The 24453-nt window shown below is 38.1% G+C and overlaps 1 protein-coding gene across 2 annotated transcripts; it reads right to left on the reverse strand.

The window, feature by feature from the left end:
- Nucleotides 1–207: 207 nt before the first annotated feature.
- LOC148064199 (uncharacterized) lies at nucleotides 208–13037 on the reverse strand. 2 transcript variants are annotated; one of them, XM_087810555.1, is made up of 26 exons: nucleotides 13028–13037; nucleotides 12379–12450; nucleotides 12179–12305; nucleotides 11583–11738; nucleotides 11224–11361; nucleotides 10851–10996; nucleotides 10646–10749; nucleotides 10387–10573; nucleotides 9456–9581; nucleotides 9228–9368; nucleotides 9015–9150; nucleotides 8721–8871; nucleotides 8372–8508; nucleotides 8058–8169; nucleotides 6660–6723; nucleotides 6343–6546; nucleotides 6124–6269; nucleotides 5798–5916; nucleotides 3758–3879; nucleotides 3584–3681; nucleotides 3407–3522; nucleotides 2861–2985; nucleotides 2623–2768; nucleotides 2282–2384; nucleotides 829–965; nucleotides 208–594 (listed from the first exon to the last, which is right to left on the reverse strand). In XM_087810555.1, exons 3-26 carry the CDS (start codon nucleotides 12303–12305, stop codon nucleotides 480–482), a joined length of 3156 nt encoding a protein of 1051 aa, XP_087666681.1. In that variant the 5' UTR covers nucleotides 12379–12450; nucleotides 13028–13037; the 3' UTR covers nucleotides 208–479. The 2 variants fall into 2 exon arrangements, with proteins under 2 accessions (XP_087666681.1, XP_087666682.1); XM_087810556.1 differs by lacking the exon at nucleotides 13028–13037 and having other exon boundaries at nucleotides 12179–12318; nucleotides 12379–12437.
- Between the last annotated feature and the right edge of the window lie 11416 nt (nucleotides 13038–24453).

Raw genomic sequence — 24453 nt, forward strand, 5'->3', positions numbered from 1 at the left:
AAGTCACTGATCTCCTTCAGATGACATCGTCTATACTTACTGCTGTGTCTACTATGTCATCTCCATTTATATCGTTTTAAATTCATTAACCTTCATTAACAACCTCATTGAACGGAACAAGGCCTTTTAAATCCAGTGAAATAAATCCATCCAAAGAACGAAAGTTTTTAAAATCTTTATTGAATCACAGCTTCACAGAGTTAAACATTAAACCCACTAGGATCGATTGATTCTTAGTTAATTAAAGTCAGGATTAAAAAACAATGATAAACGTTCTTGAAAATAGCTGGTAAATAATTCCCTTCTGCCCATTTCATACTTTTTATAAAATGTAAAATATTGATTTAGTTTTGAATCAACTTCTAACAGAAAGACAGTTTAATACGGATCTAGTCTAACAAGCTGATCAACATGTTTGAATAATAAAGTAATTATATTAGTAAGTTGCTGGTGTACAATGTTGGATGTTCCAGAATGATTTACTGAATCTGGCTTGAGCGAAACTCTTTCACCGTTTTCTTCATGTTCCAGTCTGTGGTTAAATCACCATTTTCCAGGGGCTTATTTTCACCGCCCAAGAAGTCGTAGCGGTGTCTGAAAAATATTGTTACGTTGACATCTTTAAATCGATTCAAACTTAATATTAAATGTAAAATAAACAATTCATCTAAAGAAAACAAATATTCATCAAAAATAAAAAGGACATTAGATCATTACAGTATTATTACATTATTACATTAGTTGGCAAATAAGATAAACAAGTCAAAGTTAATTTGGATTTAGGTTGAAAATGTATTTCTGATCAAAAAAAAGTGAAAAAGAACTCACTGTTTGAGGTGTTCCTCAATAGCTCTGCGTTCATACACTGTGCCATAACTGGTCTTCACTGGATCGATGAACATGGTCTTTGTGATTGGACAGATCATATGAGGACGGATGAACTGAGGAGACTTCTCCACCCATTTCTTGAAAAAAACACAAATATGATTCTTATAGGAATGCAGGAAATATTTTGTATTATTTAATTCATTTTGATTGAGAGATGGAAACACAATTTGATGCCAATAATGTTGCACTAGGGCTGCACTATATATGGAAAAAATGTCGATATCACGATATTTGCGCGTGTGATATGCATATCTAACACATGTGCGATAATTTATATATTTAAAAAAAAAATTCATTGATCAATCGATCAGTCAAAGCATTTCTTAAATCCGTACTTTGACCAATCAGTATCACGTTCTGTAAAGTTGTCAGTTTGTACTTCTATGTCTCGTTGTTGTTTACGTCTCCGTCTGTCTGTGAACTGTGCGGCGCAGCTTGCTAGCCTCAGTTGCTATGGCGACACGGAAGTAATACTAACTTATGATCTAGTCAAACAATAGTGATCCAGTCACTCGTCTCGAGGTGGATTTATTATTGATTTGGTGATATCACGACGCGCCGGCGGCTCCTCTCTGATGTCGCTCAGTTTCACAGGAAACCGATGCAAGTCCCGCGAGACTGAGCGTAATAAGAGATATTTTTATATAATCATGTCGACACTGAAGCGCGGAAATAAACAGAGGGGATATATTGCATCATTTTCCTTCTCTAAACCCCCGGACCTTCACTACAGTACTCGCTCCTGTGCTCGACTGCGAACGTCTGCGCGTGCACGCGGCTACATTTTTAGGTGAAGGAAAAAAAATTGCAATAATATCCATATTGCAATTCAAGACGCCAATATCGAATATCGCACATATTTCCAATGTCGTGCAGAACTATTGCCCCCTTCCTTCCATATCAGATTGGCTCTCAAAAAATCTGCTGCCTCGTCAGTGACTGCTGACATAAGCCTTTACGGATATTATTTATTATTAAACAGTCGAGGCAAACTGTTTACATAGAGCCAGATTCATAAGAGGTAACAACAAAAACTAGGACAAACATCTCTTGCTTCATCTCAGACTGACAGCAATAACATTGTAGCTCTGATAAACAACTACTGAAGTATGGAATCAAAAGGGTTTGTGATACTTTAAGAGTTTGTACTCTTAGTATTATATTAGTATACGACAGCATTATAAACTGCTGTAGCCTCACAGCCAGGTTGTATTTTGGAATCAATCTTGAGAGACTGAGAAGCTGTAGATGTTTCAACAAACGTATATAAATTCACAAGGGAAGAGGTTTGAGAACAAAGACAGTAAAAAAATAGCAGGTGACTGTATTCTAAATCTCCTCCATCAATAATGTAAGTCCAACGACTCCATTCTGAAACAAGTGTGTGTTTCACCTTTTCCATTTCATCCATGGAGAGATTTGCAGTTTCTTCTGTCTGTTTCTTTGCTTCTTGTGAATACGGTTCACGGTTGGTCAAGTATTCCTCTGCCAGAATGCTTCAGTAATAAGAAAAAAACAAGAAAAAACATGAATCACATCACAGGTAAATCATACTCGAGACATACTTAAAGTGTGTGATTTCTCTGTAATAATCAACATTAAAAAAATGCAATATTTAATCAAACATTGATGCAATAATTGTTTATATAGTTTAAGAATCACTAACAATTCTCAGTAGCATCATGTACATGACTTAGGTTCGGGTTCAGTTTGAGGTCTATAATGTGACAAAACCTGTCCAGCGGGTCCTCCGGCTCAGGGATGATGAGAAGTCCAAAAACAGCATTGAGGATTTCTCTCATGGAGATGTGGGCGTTATAGTTGCGGTCGAAGATGTTGTGGCAGATTCTTCCAACACTGTTGATGTTGCAGTGGTAAATCTGTCAGTTAAAGAGTCTCTTTCATCGACATTCAAAAAGAAACTGATGGTTCAGTAGAACTTTTCCCATCAATTGTGGCTTCAAAAGGATACTGGAGTGACAAAGCGGACTACAGGCGGCTTCACTGGGTAATCATCTCCAAACTGGCAGTAGAGCTCAAAGACTCCGTTCTCGTAGGCTGTGTCGGGGGCACCTTGCATGAAGAGTTTCCAGAAGGCTGAAGAAAGAAAAAGTTTAGCCAAACATTGTATTTTCATTCTTGGTTTGGAACGGCAACATCAGCAGGCTGTTCTAAAAGTAGATGAAAGGAAGAGCATCAAGAGGAACTTTAATAACATGAAAACATATGAAGGACATAACTGACTGTGTTCATTTGTTGTCGTTTTATAAACATCCTTATTTAAAAACAATCTAAGTGGGTACAAAAGTTAACAACAAAAGCCTTAAATCAGGATAAACAATGTCTATGAATCCGTTCTCTATGACTATCTGGAGACTCTTAGTACTGAACCTGAGTTTCTCGCACTCCTACCACCTCCGACTGTCTGTGTTTGTTTTGGGTTATCTTACCTTCAAATGAATCATTTAGGAACTAAATTATATTATATTATTATATTATATTATATTTGGAATCTTACAAAAGTCTGACTCAGATGGGAAGATCCTAAAGTAAGGATGTGGGTCACAATGCAGGCTCTTCAGTTCCTCCTGGATCCGTTTGTGTTTCTCCATCGAAACCTTCTTTTTTAAGGCACTGTGAGTAAAAACCACATACATTATGACATTATACATTCAAAAAGTATTGTTTTACTCACTTCACTGTTAAAGTCACTGCGTTGTTTAATTCACTTGGAAGTGACACACCTGGATCTTTATCATAACCAAGCGTTCCAAACATCTCAAGCAGCTTTTTCTTGAAAGTAAAATATAGTTTGAAAATGTCTGGAATACAGTATTAATCAAAATCATTCATTTAAATCAGTGCTGACCTCTGTGATGTCTGCAATGCTAAGCTTTGTCTTTGGTTTCCTATTCTCCAGAGAGAGCACCGTTTCCATTTCAAAGAGCTTCAGACCTTCTTTGCTGGTCTGTGGTTTGAAACAACATCCGCCTGAAAGAAAACAAATATATGCTGAATATACTAATTGTATTCACAGTGATATTACCATTATTATTAAAAAAAACATTTTTCAATTCAGAGTTTCAAAAATGTCCTGAGAGACTTTCACAAAACATTCTTATTCCATATTCGCAGTAGTATTATCCGTGGACCTCTGTGATTTGTAAATTACCTCCTCTGTGTTATTTAAGGACATTTGCACAGGATAAGTGACGTCTGCTTTGCTGTGTTCTAATTGGAAAAACAATTTCCCAAAGGTGACCTCCTGAGGGATCAATAAAGTTCCATCCATCCATCCATCCATCCATCCATCCATCCATCCATCCATCCATCCATCCATCCATCCATCCATCCATCCATCCATCCATCCATCCATCCATCCATCCATCCATCCATCCATCCATCCATCCATCCATCCATCCATCCATCCATCCATCCATCCATCCATCATGGGGGTGGTTTGGCTGTCGTTTATAGAGATAGTTGTTCATGCAAAGTGATTCAGACTCAGGAATTCACTTATTTTGAGTCTAAGATGATCTTGCTTGGTTCTACAAGACCTTTCAATTGTGTTTCAATCTACCGTCTGCCTGGGCGTTGTTCTTGAAAGACTTCAATGACCCATCTTCCATTATTCAGATGGAATCTGTTCTTGTTCTTGGAGACTATAATCTTCATGTTCATGACGTCACATCTTGTTCTGCTTAAGAACTTTTAACTGAAGCCTTTCATTTTGAGCAACATGTCTCTCAACCCACTCATCCGAGTGATCATTCTCTTGTCTTGTTTAACCTGGACTTCATCCCTGAGTCGAAGCCCTCGAAAGTTAGGTCTCAGAGACATGTCATCTCAGCCGACACTGCAGACAGTTTTGCTGCCATGTTTGACCCTCTTTTCTTCAATGACTGCCTTTACAATTTGTGGACAATTTGTTTTGGGTCCTTTATTTTTTTTGCTGTACTTGATTCCCCTTGGTAAAATCATTCAGAGATTTCCCGATTTTTGCTGATGACATCCAGCTCTACTGCTCATTAGATCGAGAACCCCAGAGGCTGAACTTAATCAATTGTTCGCTAGAAACCAAACAATGAGTGAAACAAAACTGAAACTCTGGTGATTGCTCCTGATGATAAGGTTCCAGGGTTGAGTCAGTACTTGGGTGACTTAGGTCAGTCTGTCAAACTGAGCCTGAGAAACCTGGGTGTTGTATTTGATAAAGACATGTCTCTTGTTCGACACTGAAGAAAACTGACCAGAAACTGTTTCCTTCAACTGAGAAAAATCTCAAAATTTAGGAAAATGATGTCACAACATGATCTGGATCTTAAATCCATGCGTTTGTTTCTTGTCTGGACTATTGTAACAGTTTATCTTCGTGTCTAAACCAGAAGGATGTGTCTTGCATGCAGTTCATACAAAACTCTGCAGCCCGAATTCTGAGCCGCTCTAGTAAGTTAGTAAGAAGGTAAGTAAAGGTTATTAGTAAAGATTTTTTTAGACCAGGGTCACAAAGCGCTTCAACAATCAAAAAACAATACATATTTAAAATATATACTTTAAAATGCCAAGACACATAAGCCAAACACAGTAGTCCCAGAATATCAGGGAAAAGCACAAATAAGAATGTCTTAAGATGCAGATTTGGACAGGACTAGTATCATCACCCAACGTCTGAGTTTGGCGAAATACTTTAGGTAATTTGTGGCTGAATTATTACATTACAAATCACAGACATTTTGCAATCTCACCAGATTAAATCTACGACATTCTCCGCTATTATTACAAATGATCAGAGGTCGACAGGAAATACTTGAAATTCAGAAACAAACACAAACGGAAATATACAGTTGGCCCTTTAAGACAATTAAGGTTAGATATTTTAAGTATTGCAAACTCTCCAATATAGTACCTGTGGCGTTGCTGATTCCATGTAGCATGTTGTTTTCTGCGTCCCCAAGAAGAACTGAATCCACAATAACCCCAGAAGCTACAAGTTTGGAGGCAACATCTTCAGGTTTTGCTTTTGAGCTGAAAAAATAAAATAATGAATAATTATAATAATAATAATTAATAATAAGAATTAAAAATATTTAAAAATGTTTTATATTTGTTTCCATCTTCTTCTTCTGCCATATGAACTCATATATCATTGTGCAAACTTCAAATGCGTCAACAATTTGGCATGTAAGCAACAGGCGTTAATGTGCGATAAAATACATGTTTCCATATATTTACCCCTTATTACTTCCATCAGTCAGGCACAGGATGCGAAGTCTGCATTCAGGAAATTTCTCCTCGATTTTGAGCAACTCGTTCAAACCCAAGAGTAAGGCATCATACAGACGAGTTTGTCCACTTGCCTCAATCTTTCGTATGTGCTCCTAAAAAACATGGTATTTGACACACATCAAAACATCTGACAATTTAGCTTATTCAATAAACATTCATCTGTACCTTGAACGTTTCCAAAGTTTCAGTAAATGTGTGAAGAACTTTCACCACAGTATCGAACTTAACTAGTCCAATGACATGATTGAAATCATAAGCCATGGTTCTTGAAGCAAAGTTGTCAAAGAGCTCTTTCACCACGTCAATCCTTCTTATGTCTGTACTTCCGTAGCAGTTCAGTCGCATTGATTCACTGGTGTCGATCAAGACCTGTGAAGAGAAAAGGTTCGGAAAAAATGAGTCGTTTTCTTTCTAAACCTCATCAAAGTGGTTTCAGGAGATGTATTTTAGTCGTCTTCAAGTGACTTATGAGACGATCTTACCAGAATTGCTTCCTTTGGTGTCCTGGTCGTTTGGAATGTTTGCTCAGTTCTGCTGTCGCCAGTCCTAATGAATGTGAAAATGAGTTTCAAACGTGATGTCCGTTTGTCTGAATGTGTCTGATCTTTATGTCTTATAGACTCACAAACTGCTCAACAAAATGTATTGAAAATGATCATATAGAAAACGCTCAGGCTCTGGGGAGGGAGGGAATCTAAATGGGTTGTTCTTCTGTATCGTATATTTAGCTCTATTATACAGCTATATTGGTTAATGTATACATGTTCACTTTCAATCATACAATATGTTTGTTTTGTATTCATCGCACATGTAGAATTGTAGAATGTTTGCTCAAGTCTAAAAAATGTTCAACTAATCAAATCATTTGCAGCTGATCAAACAAGATAAGTTAGAGATTAAAAATGAGCAGAGAGAATCCAAAGAGTTCGTAGTGAGGAGACTGGACTGGTTGGAGTTTTAGGAAGATGTCTCTTTTAAAAGACTTTTCAGTTCCATTGTATCTATCTTGCTAGGTTGAGCCAGCTCCTCGGTCAGGACTAGGCCGTGTACCTTCATGTAAATAAACTTCTACCTACCTACCAACCTACCTAAAGGACACAGGACACTCTTTTGAGGACGGCAACGTTCAGGTGCCGGTTAAAGAAGAAAGATGGTTTGAAAGGAGTTAAAGACGCCAACTCTCGGTCTCTCTACAGGGGTGGGGGGGCTACAACCTACAAATTGAGCCTAACTCCTCTCAATAGTTCTCTGCTTCACTCTTGGAGGATGTATATCAGCTAATTAGACCCGTTTTTTTGGAACTGAAGAAGCCTATTAGATGAGACATGAAACGTTTTTTTTTCAAATTTCAGTCCAGTTGCTTTAGAACTTGGGTATCCATGACCTGGATGAATGAGAAACTACAGGGACGGCAGATCTCATTATTTCTGCCCCTAATTCATACTTTTCTTTTTCACTTTACACAATATTTACTTCATATTTACATTCATATAATTTCATTTATTATTATTGATCTTACTAAACGCTGACTTTGTTCTCTGATTATTATGTTTATCATGTGAGCATTTTGATACTTTTAATTCATTATTATTAGACATTAATATTATTGTCTTTTTAATCTATTTATTTTATTATCAAAATCCCACATTTTGAGCATTGTGTCATATGTTATTGTATTATGTAAATAGTTTTGCTCTTACAGACTGTGTTATTTTATGTTATTTCTTTGCTGAAAGGCCATCATCTGTGTCCTCTCTCTCTTCAGGGGTTTGTCGAGTTATTTGTTTTTCAATTTATCTTTTTAACGCGAGCGGCGCCTGGCATTACATCTAGTTCAGGTAAATATTATTTTTTCATACGTGTAAAATGAGATGACTTACTTGGTAGCCAACATGTTCACGTCCAATGTTCTGGATTTTCCTTGTAGACAGTCGATGATATTGACCATGTCGGGTTTTGACTTGTCTCTGCACGTGTAGACAGCAAGGATGTCTAATGATAACATGTACAAGGTGTTATTCAACATGGGATTCTATGGTAAACAAAAAAGCAAAAACAAATGAATGTTTGATTTCCTCAGGCATTGAAAACTTGATTCCACTAGAACGCAGTGTCTGCTCTTCAACTATTTTACAATGCAATGGTCTTCACGTAGAAATTAAGATATCAACTTAAAAACTTTTCTCAGGTTTACCTTCAGTCAGCCAGACTAGAAAACAGTCATCCAATCCAATATTCTTTAAGAGTAGAGGTGGAGTGATGTTGAGAAACTTGAAAGATTTCAGTTTTTCTGCCATATTCCCAACGCTCTCTGAGGCTTTGACAACAAAACTGGAAATATTTACAAAAATGTGATTAAAAACACATCAGAGTACATCAGTACTCAATAAATGACTATCCATCTGTGAGCCTAGTCTGAGTCTAATCCAAGTAAACATTTAATCTGGGACAGGATAATGACAGATCAAATACATAAAAAGGCACTGAACACTGAACAAACGTAGGAGAAAAGGCGATAAGAATAATACAACAAAAATACAAACTTCTCATGGGCTGTTGCCTCACTGTGAATCCACTGTTCATACACTTTCATACATGGAGGGAAACTAAGGATGATCTTCTCCACACCAGTGTCTCTCTGCAGTGACGTTTCTTGCAAGTTCTTCTCAGTGCAGTTTGGAATTTGTGATCCCTCTAAAAACAAGAAGTTCAAATGATTGAAAAAAAACAACTATTTTCTTGGATTTACAAAAGAGAATAAAAGTGAAAGGTTTTACAGAAATAACACATTGACAGATTCCTTCACTTGCTCAATCAATCAATTATTTTCAGTTTACCTTTTATTTTCTGGACAATATCTGAACGTTCAAATACGCCAGGAACACCAGGAACTCTGACTGGTTCGCACAAACGACTGCCATCCTCGTTTTTAAGAGTGATGAATGCAAAGTTCTCATCGTCTGTTCCTTGATTCTGTTGAAACATTAAGGTTGAGTAAGACACAATGTCTATGTATTGTGGAACAAATCAAGAATGTGATGCGACAGTACTTGTGCCTCGTTGAAGAGCCAGGCCCAGCAGTACAAACAATTCTCAAAAACGTCAAAGTCTTCAATGACTTTAACGCCAGGGGCTCCTGGTTTGGGCAAAATTTCCCTGAACAGTGTGTACAAGCCCTCGATGATTGCAATCTGCAACATAGAGACGCATGAAAAAAACATTTTAAGTATGTTTACTTTGTACATCTAAAAGCAAATGACATCGTTTCTATTCTTTACCTTCTGGTTTTTAGTGATTATTTTATTTTTGTAGAGTAGTTGATGCAAGCTCTGAGCAAGTGGATGACATCCAGTCAGTTTACGGATGTAAGCGATGAGTTCTTTCACTTTCCACCCTTTTCCTTTCTGAAAGAAGAATTGAATTGAATCATAATTTGTAGCTAAAAAAGAACACATGGTCATTTGAGCTATCAGGTTAGTTCTAATAATGGTAGAAATATACAACTTTGCCTACAATTCAGGAACTCAGGTCATTGTTACCAATTGAGACGAATCTGTTAGTCTAAAATCAAATGAAGGCTTCTATACTAATAACCCTATAGAAATTATAAACCTATTGTCAGACTGTGACTAACGCTAAAATAAATGTCAAAAAAAAAATGCAACGTCTCATATCATCCTAAATCCTTCTTCCTGGAATTGGATACAACTATATTAATAAAACCACCAAAATAATCTTTCACCAGCAGCAAGTGATAAAGCACTATGAAACGTTCCATTTCTACAGGCACTGTTTATCTTAATCAGTGGAGAGAGAACCACAAATACAGGTATAATACATAACTGTCATGGCTTCAACATTGCATTACGGCTAATACCTTTGTACTTTAGTTACCGTTGAGATGTTCTTCAACTTGTCTAAAATTCACTAGGAGAACTTCATGACCAGCCACCACACATCACATGTAAGGTAACCCAAACTGATGCAAAAAAACCTCCTTAATGTAGGAAAAAAGGTTATTTTTCTCGTTCCTTCGTTCATCATCAATAGTGGTAAGTATTCAACACACAAGCTTCAGACGACGCTGCCTTGTTGAGAAACATTCCTTTGCCAGAGTGAAGCTTTTATTAAAAGATAGTTATATAGGAAATAGATGCCAAAGTGTTTGGAGAAGTACTTGATATACATAATATATAATGAATTACTTACAATGACAAAAAGTGAGGAGAGGATCACACTCATCCCCACAAGGCTTTGTTTAACCAACGGTTCAATGTCATTTATAAACATCTCCTGGGATTGGTCTTCGGCCAGAAAGGTCGATAAATGGAAGAAGACTGTAGACTCTTCAGTAAATCCACAGCCTGATAGTGTTTTACTGACGTCTTGGTCTCCTCTGTGAACAGTCCACTGGGTTACAAACATAATTACAGGAAATGAAGATAATAATGTGAAAACATTGAATTACTTGTAATGAAGAACGATTCTCGGTATTCCAGTTTCATTCGACAGTCTTGTTGTCAGTGTTTTGATTGTGTCACTTTCAAGATTGACTGACAGCTCGAAGAAACCCTGAAAGTTAATGTTTTCCAGAACAAGGAAACAAGGTTTATATTCGTCTCACACACTGTACAACATGTGCCAACAAAATAAAATAGAGCTCAAAGTCCCACCTTCAGCATGACGTGGCATTTTATTTTATCTTCACCACTTTCCGTATCTTGTTTTGGCATCTGCACGGAACGTGTCAGGTTACACTTTGGAGTGAACATTGCGTAGATCAAAGATCCGTTCTCAATATGTCTTTCCTTAAGAGACCCTACAAAGAAGTGACAACAGTTTTTCAGATTCACATACATGTATAAATGTACCGTATATTACAGATATTCTCTGTATGAACGTGAATCTCAGACCAAAGGTAAAGATGAGCTAAGACTCTACATGACTTCATTTAAAATAATTTAGTTTATTGAAGTTAACACTGTATCATTCTGTGAACATGAACATTTGAATGAAAATGGTTTTATTAAACATGAAATTGCCTACATGTGTTAAAGAAAGGGTCATCAGACAGAGGCATCCCTTCTCTGGTGAAGAGACAGACTCCTGTGTTATTATCAACACCCTCTTGAAGACAGATTCTTAACATCAAATCTTCAAGTGTGCTGTTCGCTGGATCCATATCTGAAAGACCAAAATGTGAATGAAAATGTATCGTTGTGTATTTACACTCATCCTTAACATTTCAGTGTGGAGTATATTATCAACATTATTACATATTTTACTCAGTGAAATGTCTTTAAAGTGAATTTACAATGTATTTTATACAATACACTCACTCTTATGAATCTATATATTAAAACAAAATGGCTCTTAAGATACTTTTGTGATTAGAAAGTGATCACCTGTGATGTGTTTTGGCTCAGGACACTTGGGAAAAGTGTACATCAGCTTGAATGAATGAACAGGAGAGACATTCTGAACTGGTCGTTGTGGATTTCTGATTCTTCCAATCTCTTTTTTCATTTCCAGAAAACGATTCTTTTCCACCTGAGTTAAGCCTGTAAATATATATATGGTTTCAAAATAATATAAACATTCTTTACCAATGGTTTACAGGCTATTTTGGACCATTTTTTGAGTTCCAGTTTCTTTGTTTCGTAAGATTGATGTAGAGCACAACAGTTGTGTTTAATTTAAGCTCAGCTGTGTCATCAATCTGAACTGATGAATCTGTTTGAGATAAATCTTCAATTAAAGATGATACAAATAACAACTTGGTGTGTGTATGGATTCACAACAAAAATTCAAATGTCCAGACATTTAGCAATCCAACCATTTACATTTGATAAGTTAAACTAACTTCATGAATTAAATCAATTTATGTAACATCCTCAAATATTGGTAATATCAATGTCAGAGAAGTGGTTATTTCTGTTGATCTATTTTTGAAACTGCATAATAATTTGTTTCAAATGATTTGTTTCTTCACTAATCTTACCCATCAGAGTTAGATTTTCAGTTGTGATATCCAGAAAGTCAAGCTCATCTTTTACACCCATCTGAACAAAATTGTTGTAGAAACTCTGGAGCCTGTGTCGTTCCAGCAGGTTGTATATCGTCCCCATCTTGGAAGAGAAACTTTTCAAATGTTATACAAAGGATCATTATTTTTTATTATTAATTAACAGTATTCTTTACCTTGCTTCGTTCACAGAGGCACTTCGACCAAGACTTGACAAACCCCCCGTTAATCTTCTGTTGAAGTATAAACTGGAAGATTGTTATTAACAGTCAGGATGAAGGGGAGGCAACCAACCAAAAAACATATGACCAAGTTTTACAACCAAATAATTTAAAAAAAGATTCATAATCAATTTGATGCTACACAAGAAAAACTGGATTAGTAGTTGAAGCTACACCCTTCATTGGTGGGTGCAGCTTCAACTTCATTGAAGGGTGCAGCTTAACTACTAATCCAGTTTTTCTTGTTCTGGCCCGACTTCATTCTCAAGTAGACTTTTATTTATATATACATATAAAATGGTCCTATTTTGACTCTCAAACTAATGGTCGTGATGAGACTTAATGTGATACAAATGCTGCTGTAATACAAGAAGGCTTAGTATAAATATCTTTAGTATATTAATATTCATGAAGCACTTTTTTGCAACTAATACATCAATTTTCTTCAATAAAATGTTGGTAAAATGACAAAATAAAGCTTCAAGCAGAGGCAGTTATGAAGGTAAGAAATTCAACAAACACAAAAAAGTACTGTTGTCAAAACGTCAATAAGTATAGTTAAATCCAATAAAATTTTATTTAGAGGTAAGTAAGAAGCACTTACCCTGATGTGTCTCAACAGAATGAGATTCAATTAAAAATACTTTTCATTTATAAGGGGTGGGGCTTTATCAGAAAACAAAAGTGAAACTAAAGATTTCCAGGAAACCAGTCCAGAGCTCATGAAAACAAGACAGAAAAGAAACAAAGTGTGTTTATGTTTTTATGTAGTCAATAAAAAATAGTTCTTCATTTTCCCAAATCAAAAACTCGATGACAAATGCTTCATCAGGCAGCATAGTTGGCGAGTGTCATCAAAAACAATATGTTTTCAACTCAACACTCATGCTTGAGTGACGGCCTGTGAAAAATGTTAGCACCTTGTTGCAAACAACTGGACTCCAGGACAGTCTCTGCCGGATCTTTGGGTGAAAGAAGTACATGGAAATGTTTGATCTGAGGCAGGATACATGCGGTTTCATGGACACCCTGTTGGGATCTACAGCTGCTGTATTCTCCGCTGTTGGTCTGAGAACGAGCATTTTCTGATCTCTCAGGAGAAGACGAGGCTGAATCACTTCGAACAACAGCGTGATCAGTTTTGTCTTCATCTATCATCCACACACCTGTGTCTGTGGCACGTATGTTGCAATCTTGAGCATGAACGCAACTTCCATTATCTGCACAACAAGATGCGTGTGAAGGTGAGGCACTGCTGTCCTTCATACCTGTCTGTGCAGAAGCTTCTCGACTCAGGCCATGAATAAGACATAAATGATGGAGATCCTGAGATGTGGATTTATGTCCTGGTCTCTTTGGAAACTGAGAACTGCACATCAACGTTCTCGGGCGCGGAACATCCTGCTGCGTGTGCCCTTCAGGTTCATATGTCATCTGTGCACCCACAAATGTAGAGCGGTGTACCTTCAGTGGTCTAAGGGATGGACTGGACTTGAAACGCGGCCCGGCCGGGGGAGGATGTGGCCTGAAGACCCACGTGTTCCCTTGTCCTGCGCACTGACTGAAAGACAGAAATAAACAAGGAAAATACGATATGTTATTAATATTATAGGATACAATCATCACCATAATTGACCAGAAACCAAAAATTAGTATACTAGTAATGTTAGCGGTAGAATAATAGAGTAATATGAGAGTGTTTCCTTAACTTAAAAGCGAGATAAAAAATATTGTTAAATTGAGACCAAACATTTAAATGAAGTAACTTCTTACAGTAATTTGTGATACGTTTTGATTAAAACCATCCTCATATATACGAGTTATTAACCCTATGGACACTCACAATTCAGTTATAATATAATGACCTCAACGATATTCCATTTTATGAACAGGTCTGTTACACTTGAACGTGCGCTCCTGCAATAATTGCCCAAAACAGTCGTTTTAACGACTACTTGTCCGGATATTATGCTCATATCACTAAAGATATGTGTCAAGCATCTCGAATCTATGATCGTGATGCTCTTTTCAACATCAGAGAGTCGATGGAGGATTATAACCGCGACCGTTATCAACGTCCGGTGAATGTGTTTCCGGCTCCTTCTCATCGACTCGGACTCTGTGGAATATCGTTTGATCTCTCGGGTACCGGGCGATTTCCACAAGCGAGTCGGTCTGGAGTTCAGGTCAGGATGAGACGCGCAGTCGCGATCGCTCGGAAGAACTCTGACGTCATCTAACGTCATCGATGTTTGATCGACATTCCTCTCGCTGAAGAGCAAGACGACACATCAGCGCTGCCGTCTGTCCAGACCTCAACGAAAGGTGGTAAGATTTTTCATTTCCTCTCTTTAATTCGGCTTTTACTACGGAGTTGAACGTCAGTGACAGCTGGTACCCACGTGACCGCTGTTTGCTTCAAAAGATCCCGCTCTGCGCGCCTGTCAGTGACGCGGCGTCGTCAGTGACGTCATCGGTGCTGAATGTGGGACTTCTTAATGTTCGCTCCATTACTAATAAATCCTTTATTCTTAATGATCTTTTCACAAGAGTTAATTTGGATTTATTATGTCTTTCTGAGACTTGGCAGAGAGAGGAAGAGTTTATTCATCTGAACGAACTCTGTCCAGTAGGGAGCGCTGTCCTGGGGAAGCCTCGCCTCTCTGGTCGTGGGGGTTGTCTTGCTACTGTTTTTAGGGAGAGTTGTTCTTGCAAAGTGATTCAGACACAGGAATTCACTTCTTTTGAGTCTCAGATGATCTTGGTTGGTTCTACAAGACCTTTCTATTGTGTGTCAATCTACCGCCTGCCTGGTCCTGCGGCGGTGTTCTTGAAAGACTTTAGTGACTTCTTATCTTCCATTATTCAGATGGAATCTGTTCTTATTCTTGGAGACTTTAATCTTCATGTTGATGACGTCACATCTTGTTCTGCTAATGAACTTTTAACTTTAACAGAAGCCTTTAATTTTGAGCAACATGTTTCTGAACCGACTCATCAAAAAGGCCACTTAGAAAGACTTAGTTTTTACTCTTGACTGGACATCTCTAATGTATCTGTACACGATGTCCATCTGAGTGATCATTCTCTTGTCTTGTTTAACCTGGACTTCATCCCTGAACCTAAGCCTTTGAAAGGCCTTTGACCCTCTTTCCTTTGATGACTGCCCAGATGTGGACAGTTATATTCACTGTTTCACTCCTCATTGTGTTGAAATACTGGATCAAGTGGCACCTGTTAAATCGAACTTGAAAATTCAGAAAAAAAGGTGCCCTTGGACAAATGAAGATCTCCTGAGTCTGAAGAGACTTTGTCGAAAGACTGAGCGTCTCTGGAAGTCCACTAAACTTGAGGTGCATAGACTTCACCTCAGGGATCTGATGACTTCTTACAACGAGATGGTAGAAACTGCTAGATCTGATTACATCAGAAAACTGGTAGCAGCAAATAGGAAAAACCCCAAAGTTTTGTTTGACACGATTAATTCTCTCGTGTCTCCTGCTCCTCAAATCACGCCTGTCTTCTGTGAAGCTGACAGCAATGCATTGTTAAGATTTTTCATTGACAAAATTAAATTGATCAAAGAGAAAATCTCTCCCCCTTTGTTTGGAACCCCTACTGTCTCTGAGCCCCTCTCCTCCTCTTGGTCCTCCTTCACTGCTATATCTTTGGGTGATATTTCGGCACTAGTGAACAAGATGAAACCCTCCTCTTGCTCAGATGACGTCCTTCCTTGTAGGCTTTTTATCAAAGTATTTGATGTAATTGGCCCCTGGGTTACCAATATGGTGAACCTCTCCCTTTCCACAGGGGTTTTTCCCAATGCATTTAAACATGCCATTGTGGAGCCTCTGCTCAAAAAACCAGGCTTAGACCCAACTGACCTCAGTAATTTCAGGCCTATTTCTAAGCTCCCTTTCTTGTCCAAGATCTTGGAGAAGGTGGTGTCTGAGCAGCTGTCTTTGTTTCTGGATCAGAGCGACATCCATGAGAAGTTTCAGTCTGGCTTCCGTAAACATCACTCTACGGAGAAAGCTTTATTGAAAGTGTCCAGTGACATCATGATGTCGGCTGACTCTGGTAAATTAGCTGTTCTGGTTCTTTTGGATCTGTCGTCAGCCTTTGACACAGTTGATCACCAGATCCTGCTGAGAAGACTGAGGGATGAAGTGGGACTGTCTGGGTCTGTGTTAGAATGGTTCTTATCTTACCTTTCTGTGCGCAGTTTTAGTGTATCTGCCAATCAAATGAGGTCTGAATCGGCAGATCTGTTGTGTGGAGTCCCTCAAGGTTCTGTTCTGGGTCCTTTATAGTTTTTGCTGTACTTGATTCCCCTCGGTAAAATCATTCAGAGATTTCCAGATGTTTCTTATCACATTTTTGCTGATGACATCCAGCTCTACTGCTCTTTTGATCCAACTGAGCCCCAGAGACTGAACAGCTTAGTCAATTGTTTATAGAAATCAAACAATGAGTGAAAACACTCTACAGCTAATTGTGGACAAAACTGAAACACTGGTGATTGCTCCTGATGATAAGGTTCCAGGGTTGAGTCAGTACTTGGGTGACTTAGGTCAGTCTGTCAAACTGAGCCTGAGAAACCTGGGTGTTGTATTTGATAAAGACATGTCTCTTGTTCGACACTGCAGAAAACTGACCAGAAACTGTTTCCTTCAACTGAGAAAAATCTCTAAACTTAGGAAAATGTTGTCGGAACATGATCTGGATCTTATAATCCTTGCGTTTGTTTCTTCTCTTCTGGACTATTGTAACAGTTTGTTTTCATGTCTTAACAAGAAGGATGTGTCTCGCCTTCAGTTGATTCAGAACTCTGCAGCGAGAATTCTAACCCGCTCTAGTAGAAGAACTCACATTTCTCCGATCCTTAAAACTCTTCACTGGTGTTAGGGGTTTTTGTGTTCCGATGAACCGACCCCTCCCCAGCCTCGTATGTGGTGATGGAATGAAGGACAGACACATTGATGAGTTTAAGAAAAATGCTTGTTTAGTGAATTATGCAAAAGTCAGAGACAAACTTACGTGAACACGGGCGCTAGCAAGCAGAGAGATCTATCGCAGACGTCTTCGAATGCCAGAACGCAAAGATCAGACAAAATGGTGGATCTTTATAGTAGAATATTCAGGTTAACGCCTCTAGTCAAATGTGAATGTAGGATTGGTCAGTAACTCTAAACACTTGATTCTAAGATGGCCGTCGCACGTGATCGTAGTGGAAACTTACTGAAGGTTGTTGATTTCTAGAATCTGTCTGTTCTCAGCGACTTGTGTCCTTCAGTGTGAATTCTCAAACAGGTGTCCACAGACTTCCTGGGAGTCTGGGATTGTTTAATCTTTCTGTGTGTGAGGGTTTGTGACCTCGGCCTTTGAGTTGTGAACCTGAGTTTAGTTTAGGTGAATGCAATGCAAGAATAGGATTATTTAATATGAATTAAATATGAAAGATTATCAGTTAATCAAGTGACTATTTGAAATGTGTGTTAAATCTAGATGATTGATTACAGTAAAGTTGTCATTTCCTTACATTCCCCCTGATTGCATCATGAACTAATGATGCAGTAAAACAAGGACAAGTCTGATTTCAAAATAATGGTCGCGATTCTGATTATAAACTAAACATGCTAAACTATCATCCGTATAGTGCTACACAAAGATTACATATGGTGAGAAAGCAACAGAGGAAACACAGATTCATTTAATGAAAACAATTATACATTATGAGCATTTCTCTCAAATCACAAAAAAAAGAAAAAATCCAAAAAAAAAAAGAATAATAATAATAATAATTCCAAATTATGCTATGAATTAAAACTGAAGAAATTGAATGCCAAATCATCAAAAAAAAAAACATATTCACACTAAGTAACTCAAATCTAATAAGTCTATTTTGAAGTAGAGATTTTGTTAAAATATATATTGATATCGAGCCAGTATCCACTGCTTTGAAAAACCTCTTTAACGAGGTAAAAAGAAAGCAGCAGCCCCGTTGTCGGCGACTTGGATGTGGGCTCACAACAGTGCATCATTGAGCTCGTCCTGCAACATAGGAAAGAAGTGAACAGCATCGCATTCTTTGGACAAATGAGAAACAATAGATCTTTAAATCATGCTTTTTATTTAGAATTGACTCATACTACTTCATGCAGACAAAATTAACCCCTTCCTATTTACTACCTAAGTCAGAGAGATAGTAAAACACAGTCGTACCTTATTCTCGAGCTGTTTTCTACACCAAAAATTTAAACTAATTGAATGCAATCCGGACAGAGCTCCCTTCAGCAGTGTTGATCGACAGAACCGTGCAACAAGAATCACCAAACATGTAACAAACCTATTATCCAGCTAAGTATCTATCTAAGTCCTCCCCCTGAGGGACAAATAAACAACCTTATTTATTTGTATTTAAAAAAATGTTTTCTTGGATAACTTTATATCCAAATCTATTGTCAAATCATTTAATTGATCATAATACTCTTTGTATTAACTCTCTTAAATTAGATTAATTAATTATTAATTAAATTAAATTAAAATATATGACATTATTAGCTAAAAAAAATATTCTAAGCTTCGTTTAATCATTATTATTCCTCTTAGATTTGGTATGAAAGTCTATTGCTAAAGTAAATGGATAATATCAAATAGAAAAAAGTGACTGTCAAAAGTGACCATTTCTGCATTCCGTTTATTTATTTAATTATGTTTTTTCTATATTAGCATTTCTATTGTTGGATTTCCGGACCTAAGTTTAACCAATTAATAAAATACCAAAACTAAGACCTACTTTATGAATAATAAAAAACAAACTTAAAAAAAAAAAAAAACTTAAAAAGTAAAAAGTAAAAATATACTCTATGAAATATTTTTCAATTATAATTATAATGATTCATTCTTTTCTTTTCTTTTCTTCTCCTCTGTTAGATATAGAACTCCACTAAAAATGTTAACGTTAATTTTCCATTATTAACCAATTCGATAACATTTTATTTTAAGTGTCTTTGTCATGAGTGGAACACAGCAGGAGACCCAGACGCGGAAGTGAATAAATCCTCGGAGAATCGTTCGGAACAAAAAGTCTTTTAATGTCCAAAAAACGGTCGGAAGGGACCGGAACAAAAAACAGGACAGGCGCTCGGGACGCAGGCAAGAGGGCTGCTGGCTAAACACTAACTGAAGCTGGAGCAAAAAACGTGCACAACCGCCCACTTCTCCACTATAATGCTCAGGCGTGGGTTTCGTGGGTTCGCGTAGAGCCGGCAGTCTTTCAGTGTGAGCAGGTGAGACAGTCGGAGCGCGCACAGAGGCTGCGGCGGCTGCAACAGGTGCGGGAGGGGCCAAGCGAAGAGTGAGCTCACCCACAGCAGCTGACAGCTGGACGAGCGCTGCGTCACTGTCCCGCGTCACCTCCTCCAGAGAACATAGTCTGGTTCCTTGGGAACCGAGGGCTCGGCGGAGCTCCTTTACTTCCGCTGGGTCCATCTGGTGGCCAGAGTATTCTGTCATGAGTCGAACACGGCAGGAGACCCAGACGCGGAAGTGAATAAATCCTCGGAGAATCGTTCGGAACAAAAACTCTTTTAATGTCCAAAAAACGGTCTGAAGGGACCGGAACAAAAAACAGGACAGGCGCTCGGGACGCAGGCAGGAACACGGCTGGAGATCAGGGTCTCGAACAGCAACTAAAACAAAAGGGAAAAAGACTCACGTGAGCAACTAAGAACGCTGACAACGTCAGGGGGCTTCAAAAAACAGATCGTTCAGATTCTTAAGAGCGTAGCGATATCGAGATGCCAACCTGGTCAGGAAACTGAATACTCTGGCGAGTTCTTCCGGTCAGATATTACTTACTTACTTACTTACTTATGAGTGGGAAGAACCCGCCATTCAATCATCCCCAGCCGCGCACCTGCCAGCATCTGTAAAGACAAAACAGAGGACACGTACCAAACACGGAAACACACTTTCAAAATAAAACCGGAAGGAACATACACATGACAGTACCCCCCCCTCTAGGTAGCGCCTCCAGGCGTTCTACCCGGTCTTTCCGGGTGCTCCCGGTAAAAGTCTCGGAGGAGGGAGAGGTCCAGGATGATGGCAGTGAGATCATGTCCTATGAAGGATTTTATAGAAGTGATAATTGATAATACAATTAAAATGATTGATTTTAAGATTCTTTAGGGAACGGTTTGGTGTCATAAAGAAAAATATAAATGCTTTAAATAACTATAAGGGGTTAGAATATTTTTGGGAACTTTTGATAATTGTTGATTTGAGGATTACTTTAAAATGGTTAAATTCTAAAACTTAAACTGGAAATCACTTAGTATGAATTTGATTTGAGTAAAGTTTAATAAAAAAATAAAAAATAAAAAACGTTATGAGTCGATCAACTGGATAAATGAATTGAAGAAAGAACATTTAAAAGAAATAACCGCTTTATATTTGATTCATCAGTTTGATCAGATGATAACTGAACTTATGCATTTGACTGACTTACAGACATGACATGACGTAGACCGAACACTGTGCATCTGCAGTGCAACAGATTTTGTGTCTATGTGTTTGTGTGTTTGTGTGTCTATGTGTCCATGTGTCTATTTGTCTGTGTGTCTATGTGAGAGCCAGGATGCAAGAAGATGAGATCATGTGTGTGTTTGCACTGAGAGAAAGAAGCAATGAACACTAACATATACCGGCATGTGATACGTGCATGTGCATGATTCGATTGATCATTGTTTTGATATTTGTCTAACGAAGTGAACAAGATTTATCCTAAAGGTTCCAGGAATGCTGCACCTCAAGTGAGGTGGGGAAGAGTCCTCATAAATCTCTTCTTTCCCCAATCCTGTGTGTGTGAGAGTGAAAGACCCCCTTCACCTCCAAACGTTTATTTTGCAGGATCAGGTCGGAACCTGAAGGCTCCATTTCACATATCAATGATGTTTAGTAACAGTGTTTGTTTCTAATGATGACTTAAATTCTCCAGGAGCAGAAGCAACACACCTGTCAGTAGTTTGGTGGTCTAGAGACACCAGGACCTTGTTGAGTGTGTTGTGTCTCATGATATTGTGATAATGTGTAACTGTCTTGTCCTTTGTGATGAACATTGTGCGCTTGCGAAATAACCTTCAATTTTATAGAGAAATGATTTGCAGCACTGTTAGGTTTAAGAGTGGGACCTCCATGACTAAGGTAAGACCAGGAATTCATAACAAGAAAAGATTTTTCGAAATTTAGGAAGGTGGTGATAGCTGCCGCGAGACGATGCCTGGTTGAGTTTGGAGACTGTGCTGGGTGGGACCATGACTAAGAGCTCACCGCCGACATGGCTTTGAGGGTCTGAGAAAGGAGACCTAGTCCAGATGAACGGCAAGTCTAGCGGAGAGGTCGAAGGTGCCACGCTGGAGACAGGACCAGCCGAAGGAGGGTGTAACGTGAGACCAGACCAGACACGTGAGGGTTCTACACGGGAAGCTGAACCGGCTACATCCAAGTCCGGACCGGATTGGAGTTCCAGGTGGACAGAAGATGCGTGCTGTCCCCAACAAGTGGTAGAACGTTACCACCAACTGCGGCCCTACAATCTGCGGCCCCTACTTCCTGTGGTCCCTGCATCCTCACTCCTTGAAGTCTCACTGCTTTTCACCAGCAGTGATCCACCCCTGCACCTGATGAAGTCTCGCTGCCAGCGATGACCTTTTCCACCACATCACTACCGCTTGATGGCAATTTTCCTGCTTTTGCCTATTTCCTTAAACCATTTTGAAATATGGCTTTCCACAACAACCAGCGGAAACACCCTACAATGCCTACATGAGTGCATTGTCCTGAGTCTTGAGCCCACATGGACTGGGGCGCTCAGGGAATTTCCATTTCTTTCTATCAAAGAGGTGCTGAATGGAATCCTGCGCCTCCACCAAGCGATCATGTCCCTCATTGAGAGTTTGTTTTGCTCATGAAATCATCTCAATTCACTTGATGAACTAAAAAGTTTGGAAGCCCACAAACGACATTGGTAGTTCGCTTGAATACTCTTTGAATGATATCCCTTGTAATGCTGCCTTTCTGACACAAACTTGGGAATTCAATATTGAGGTTTTCTTGTTTTAAGATTCACACCGGAAGTGATAAAATCTTGGTTGGTTTTGAACAAATAGATAGATAATGTTATTGAGATTTCACTGTAGCAATTGGTATTGTTCAGTGAAAGGAGGGTGTATGATTCATATCAAATTCACAGGTTAAATAGTTTTTGAATGCTTCCAAAAGTAAGAAACAGACACATAGGGTGTCCGTAAAAATTGAAAGATTGTATGAGATGATGTTTTTGGGAGTAATCTGTGAGCATGAATTTAGTTAGAAGCCACAGTATATAAAAATAATAATAATTTGGAAAAAAGAAATGAGAAAAATCTAATTGTATAATCTACAAAGTCTGGGATTTGTAAAACAATAATTGTCTTTGCATATTATAATTCTCACGTATAAGGCCATATATGAAATTGTGTTTAGGTTTTGGGGAAATACATGTAGAAATACATAGACCCTATGATTAAAAACTCCAGAATGAGTTATTAGAATAATTCGCAATGTTTCCCATTAGAAAAACTACTAATACATAACTTAGAAAGTCTGGCATTTTAAAAATTAGTTGACATTTTACATTTAAAAACATTAGAAGCATTATTTTGAGTTAAGAATTGCGAACTAATGTTAAATATAGTTGGTTTCATTTATGTAAGCGAAATAATGAAAGAGGCTTGGTGACATAGTTTTGTAGAAACTGGTCAGTTTAAAAATAAGATACATTTAAAAAATATAAATGAAAAGCTAATAACATTGAAATGTAAAATACCTAAGGATTACAAGGGGAAATGAATGAAATGTGAAAGGATTTTGTTTTATTTTTTTGTTTAGAAAATTGATATTTTGGGTTTATTTCATGGATTACATAGGATAGGAAAATAAGTTTGGGCTTCAGCCTGCTCCTTTTTTCGATTACAGAGTTTGTTTAAGGGTTTGTGGTGAGAAAATGGTGTGTAGAAGTTATGAAAATAACTGCAAACTGATTGATCATTTACCATATACCAGATTTTGAGACAAAAGGTTTTGAACTTCAACATTTTAAAGGTTGACCTCTGGTTTCAGAGGTCAAAGGAGGGATTGAAGACATATTCTAAATTACTTTCCTATAGGTGTATCCATTGATGAGTTGAATGTATGTCCTTTGTGTAATCAACTGTTAAACATTGATAATGTCATCTCTCATTCAGATCTTAAACATCCTGTGTTGTGTTTTACGACAGCTCCCTTCCTCACAGCAGGGGTTATGAAGTTTCAGGGCTCAGGGGCTCTGCCAACTGTGTCTTAACTTTTATGGCCCTTGGTGACATGGCTTAAAGGTGACTGTGAAGATAACATACTGTATGTATTGGGGGAGGAAGGATAAAGCCACGGTAACAAATGTCGTGATTGTTTAGACAAGGATGTTCCCGACTTTTGAAGTATCAAGACACAGAATTTATGGTCCACGAACCTGGTTGGAGATAACAGGTGTGAAGGAGGTCAGGAGATTCTTTGTTTAGATTAGTGATCAGATCAAACAACATCTGTTGTTCATTATGGAGTCAGATTTGGTTCTGGGAGTGTCTTGAGTGTCTTGGCTTTAAAAGACGAGACGATCTAAAGATTAAGTGCCACTCTCTGGGAGGACCTGGGTGAGCCAGGATGACTGACAGAGACTGGACCAAGCGCTGGAACTGTGGTATTTCTGAACAATCTGAACAATTTGAATAATTTGCATTTCTTTGTTTAACTGTTGTATTTAAGGTCTTGTAAGGCCTACTTTGGTAATCATACTTTGTTATTAATAAATTGACTGTCTTAATTCTAAAATGTCACTCTTCCTTGGATCAAACTAATGCGCAGAACTCATTAGACAGGAAAGAGATTTGAGTTCCTTTAATACATATATTTAAAAGTATGCTCGTCAAGTTTTTAGCTTTACTCATGCTG

Source organism: Callionymus lyra, chromosome 16 (genome assembly GCF_982586985.1).
Source record: "Callionymus lyra chromosome 16, fCalLyr1.hap1.1, whole genome shotgun sequence".
NCBI classification, from domain to species: Eukaryota; Metazoa; Chordata; class Actinopteri; order Syngnathiformes; family Callionymidae; genus Callionymus; species Callionymus lyra.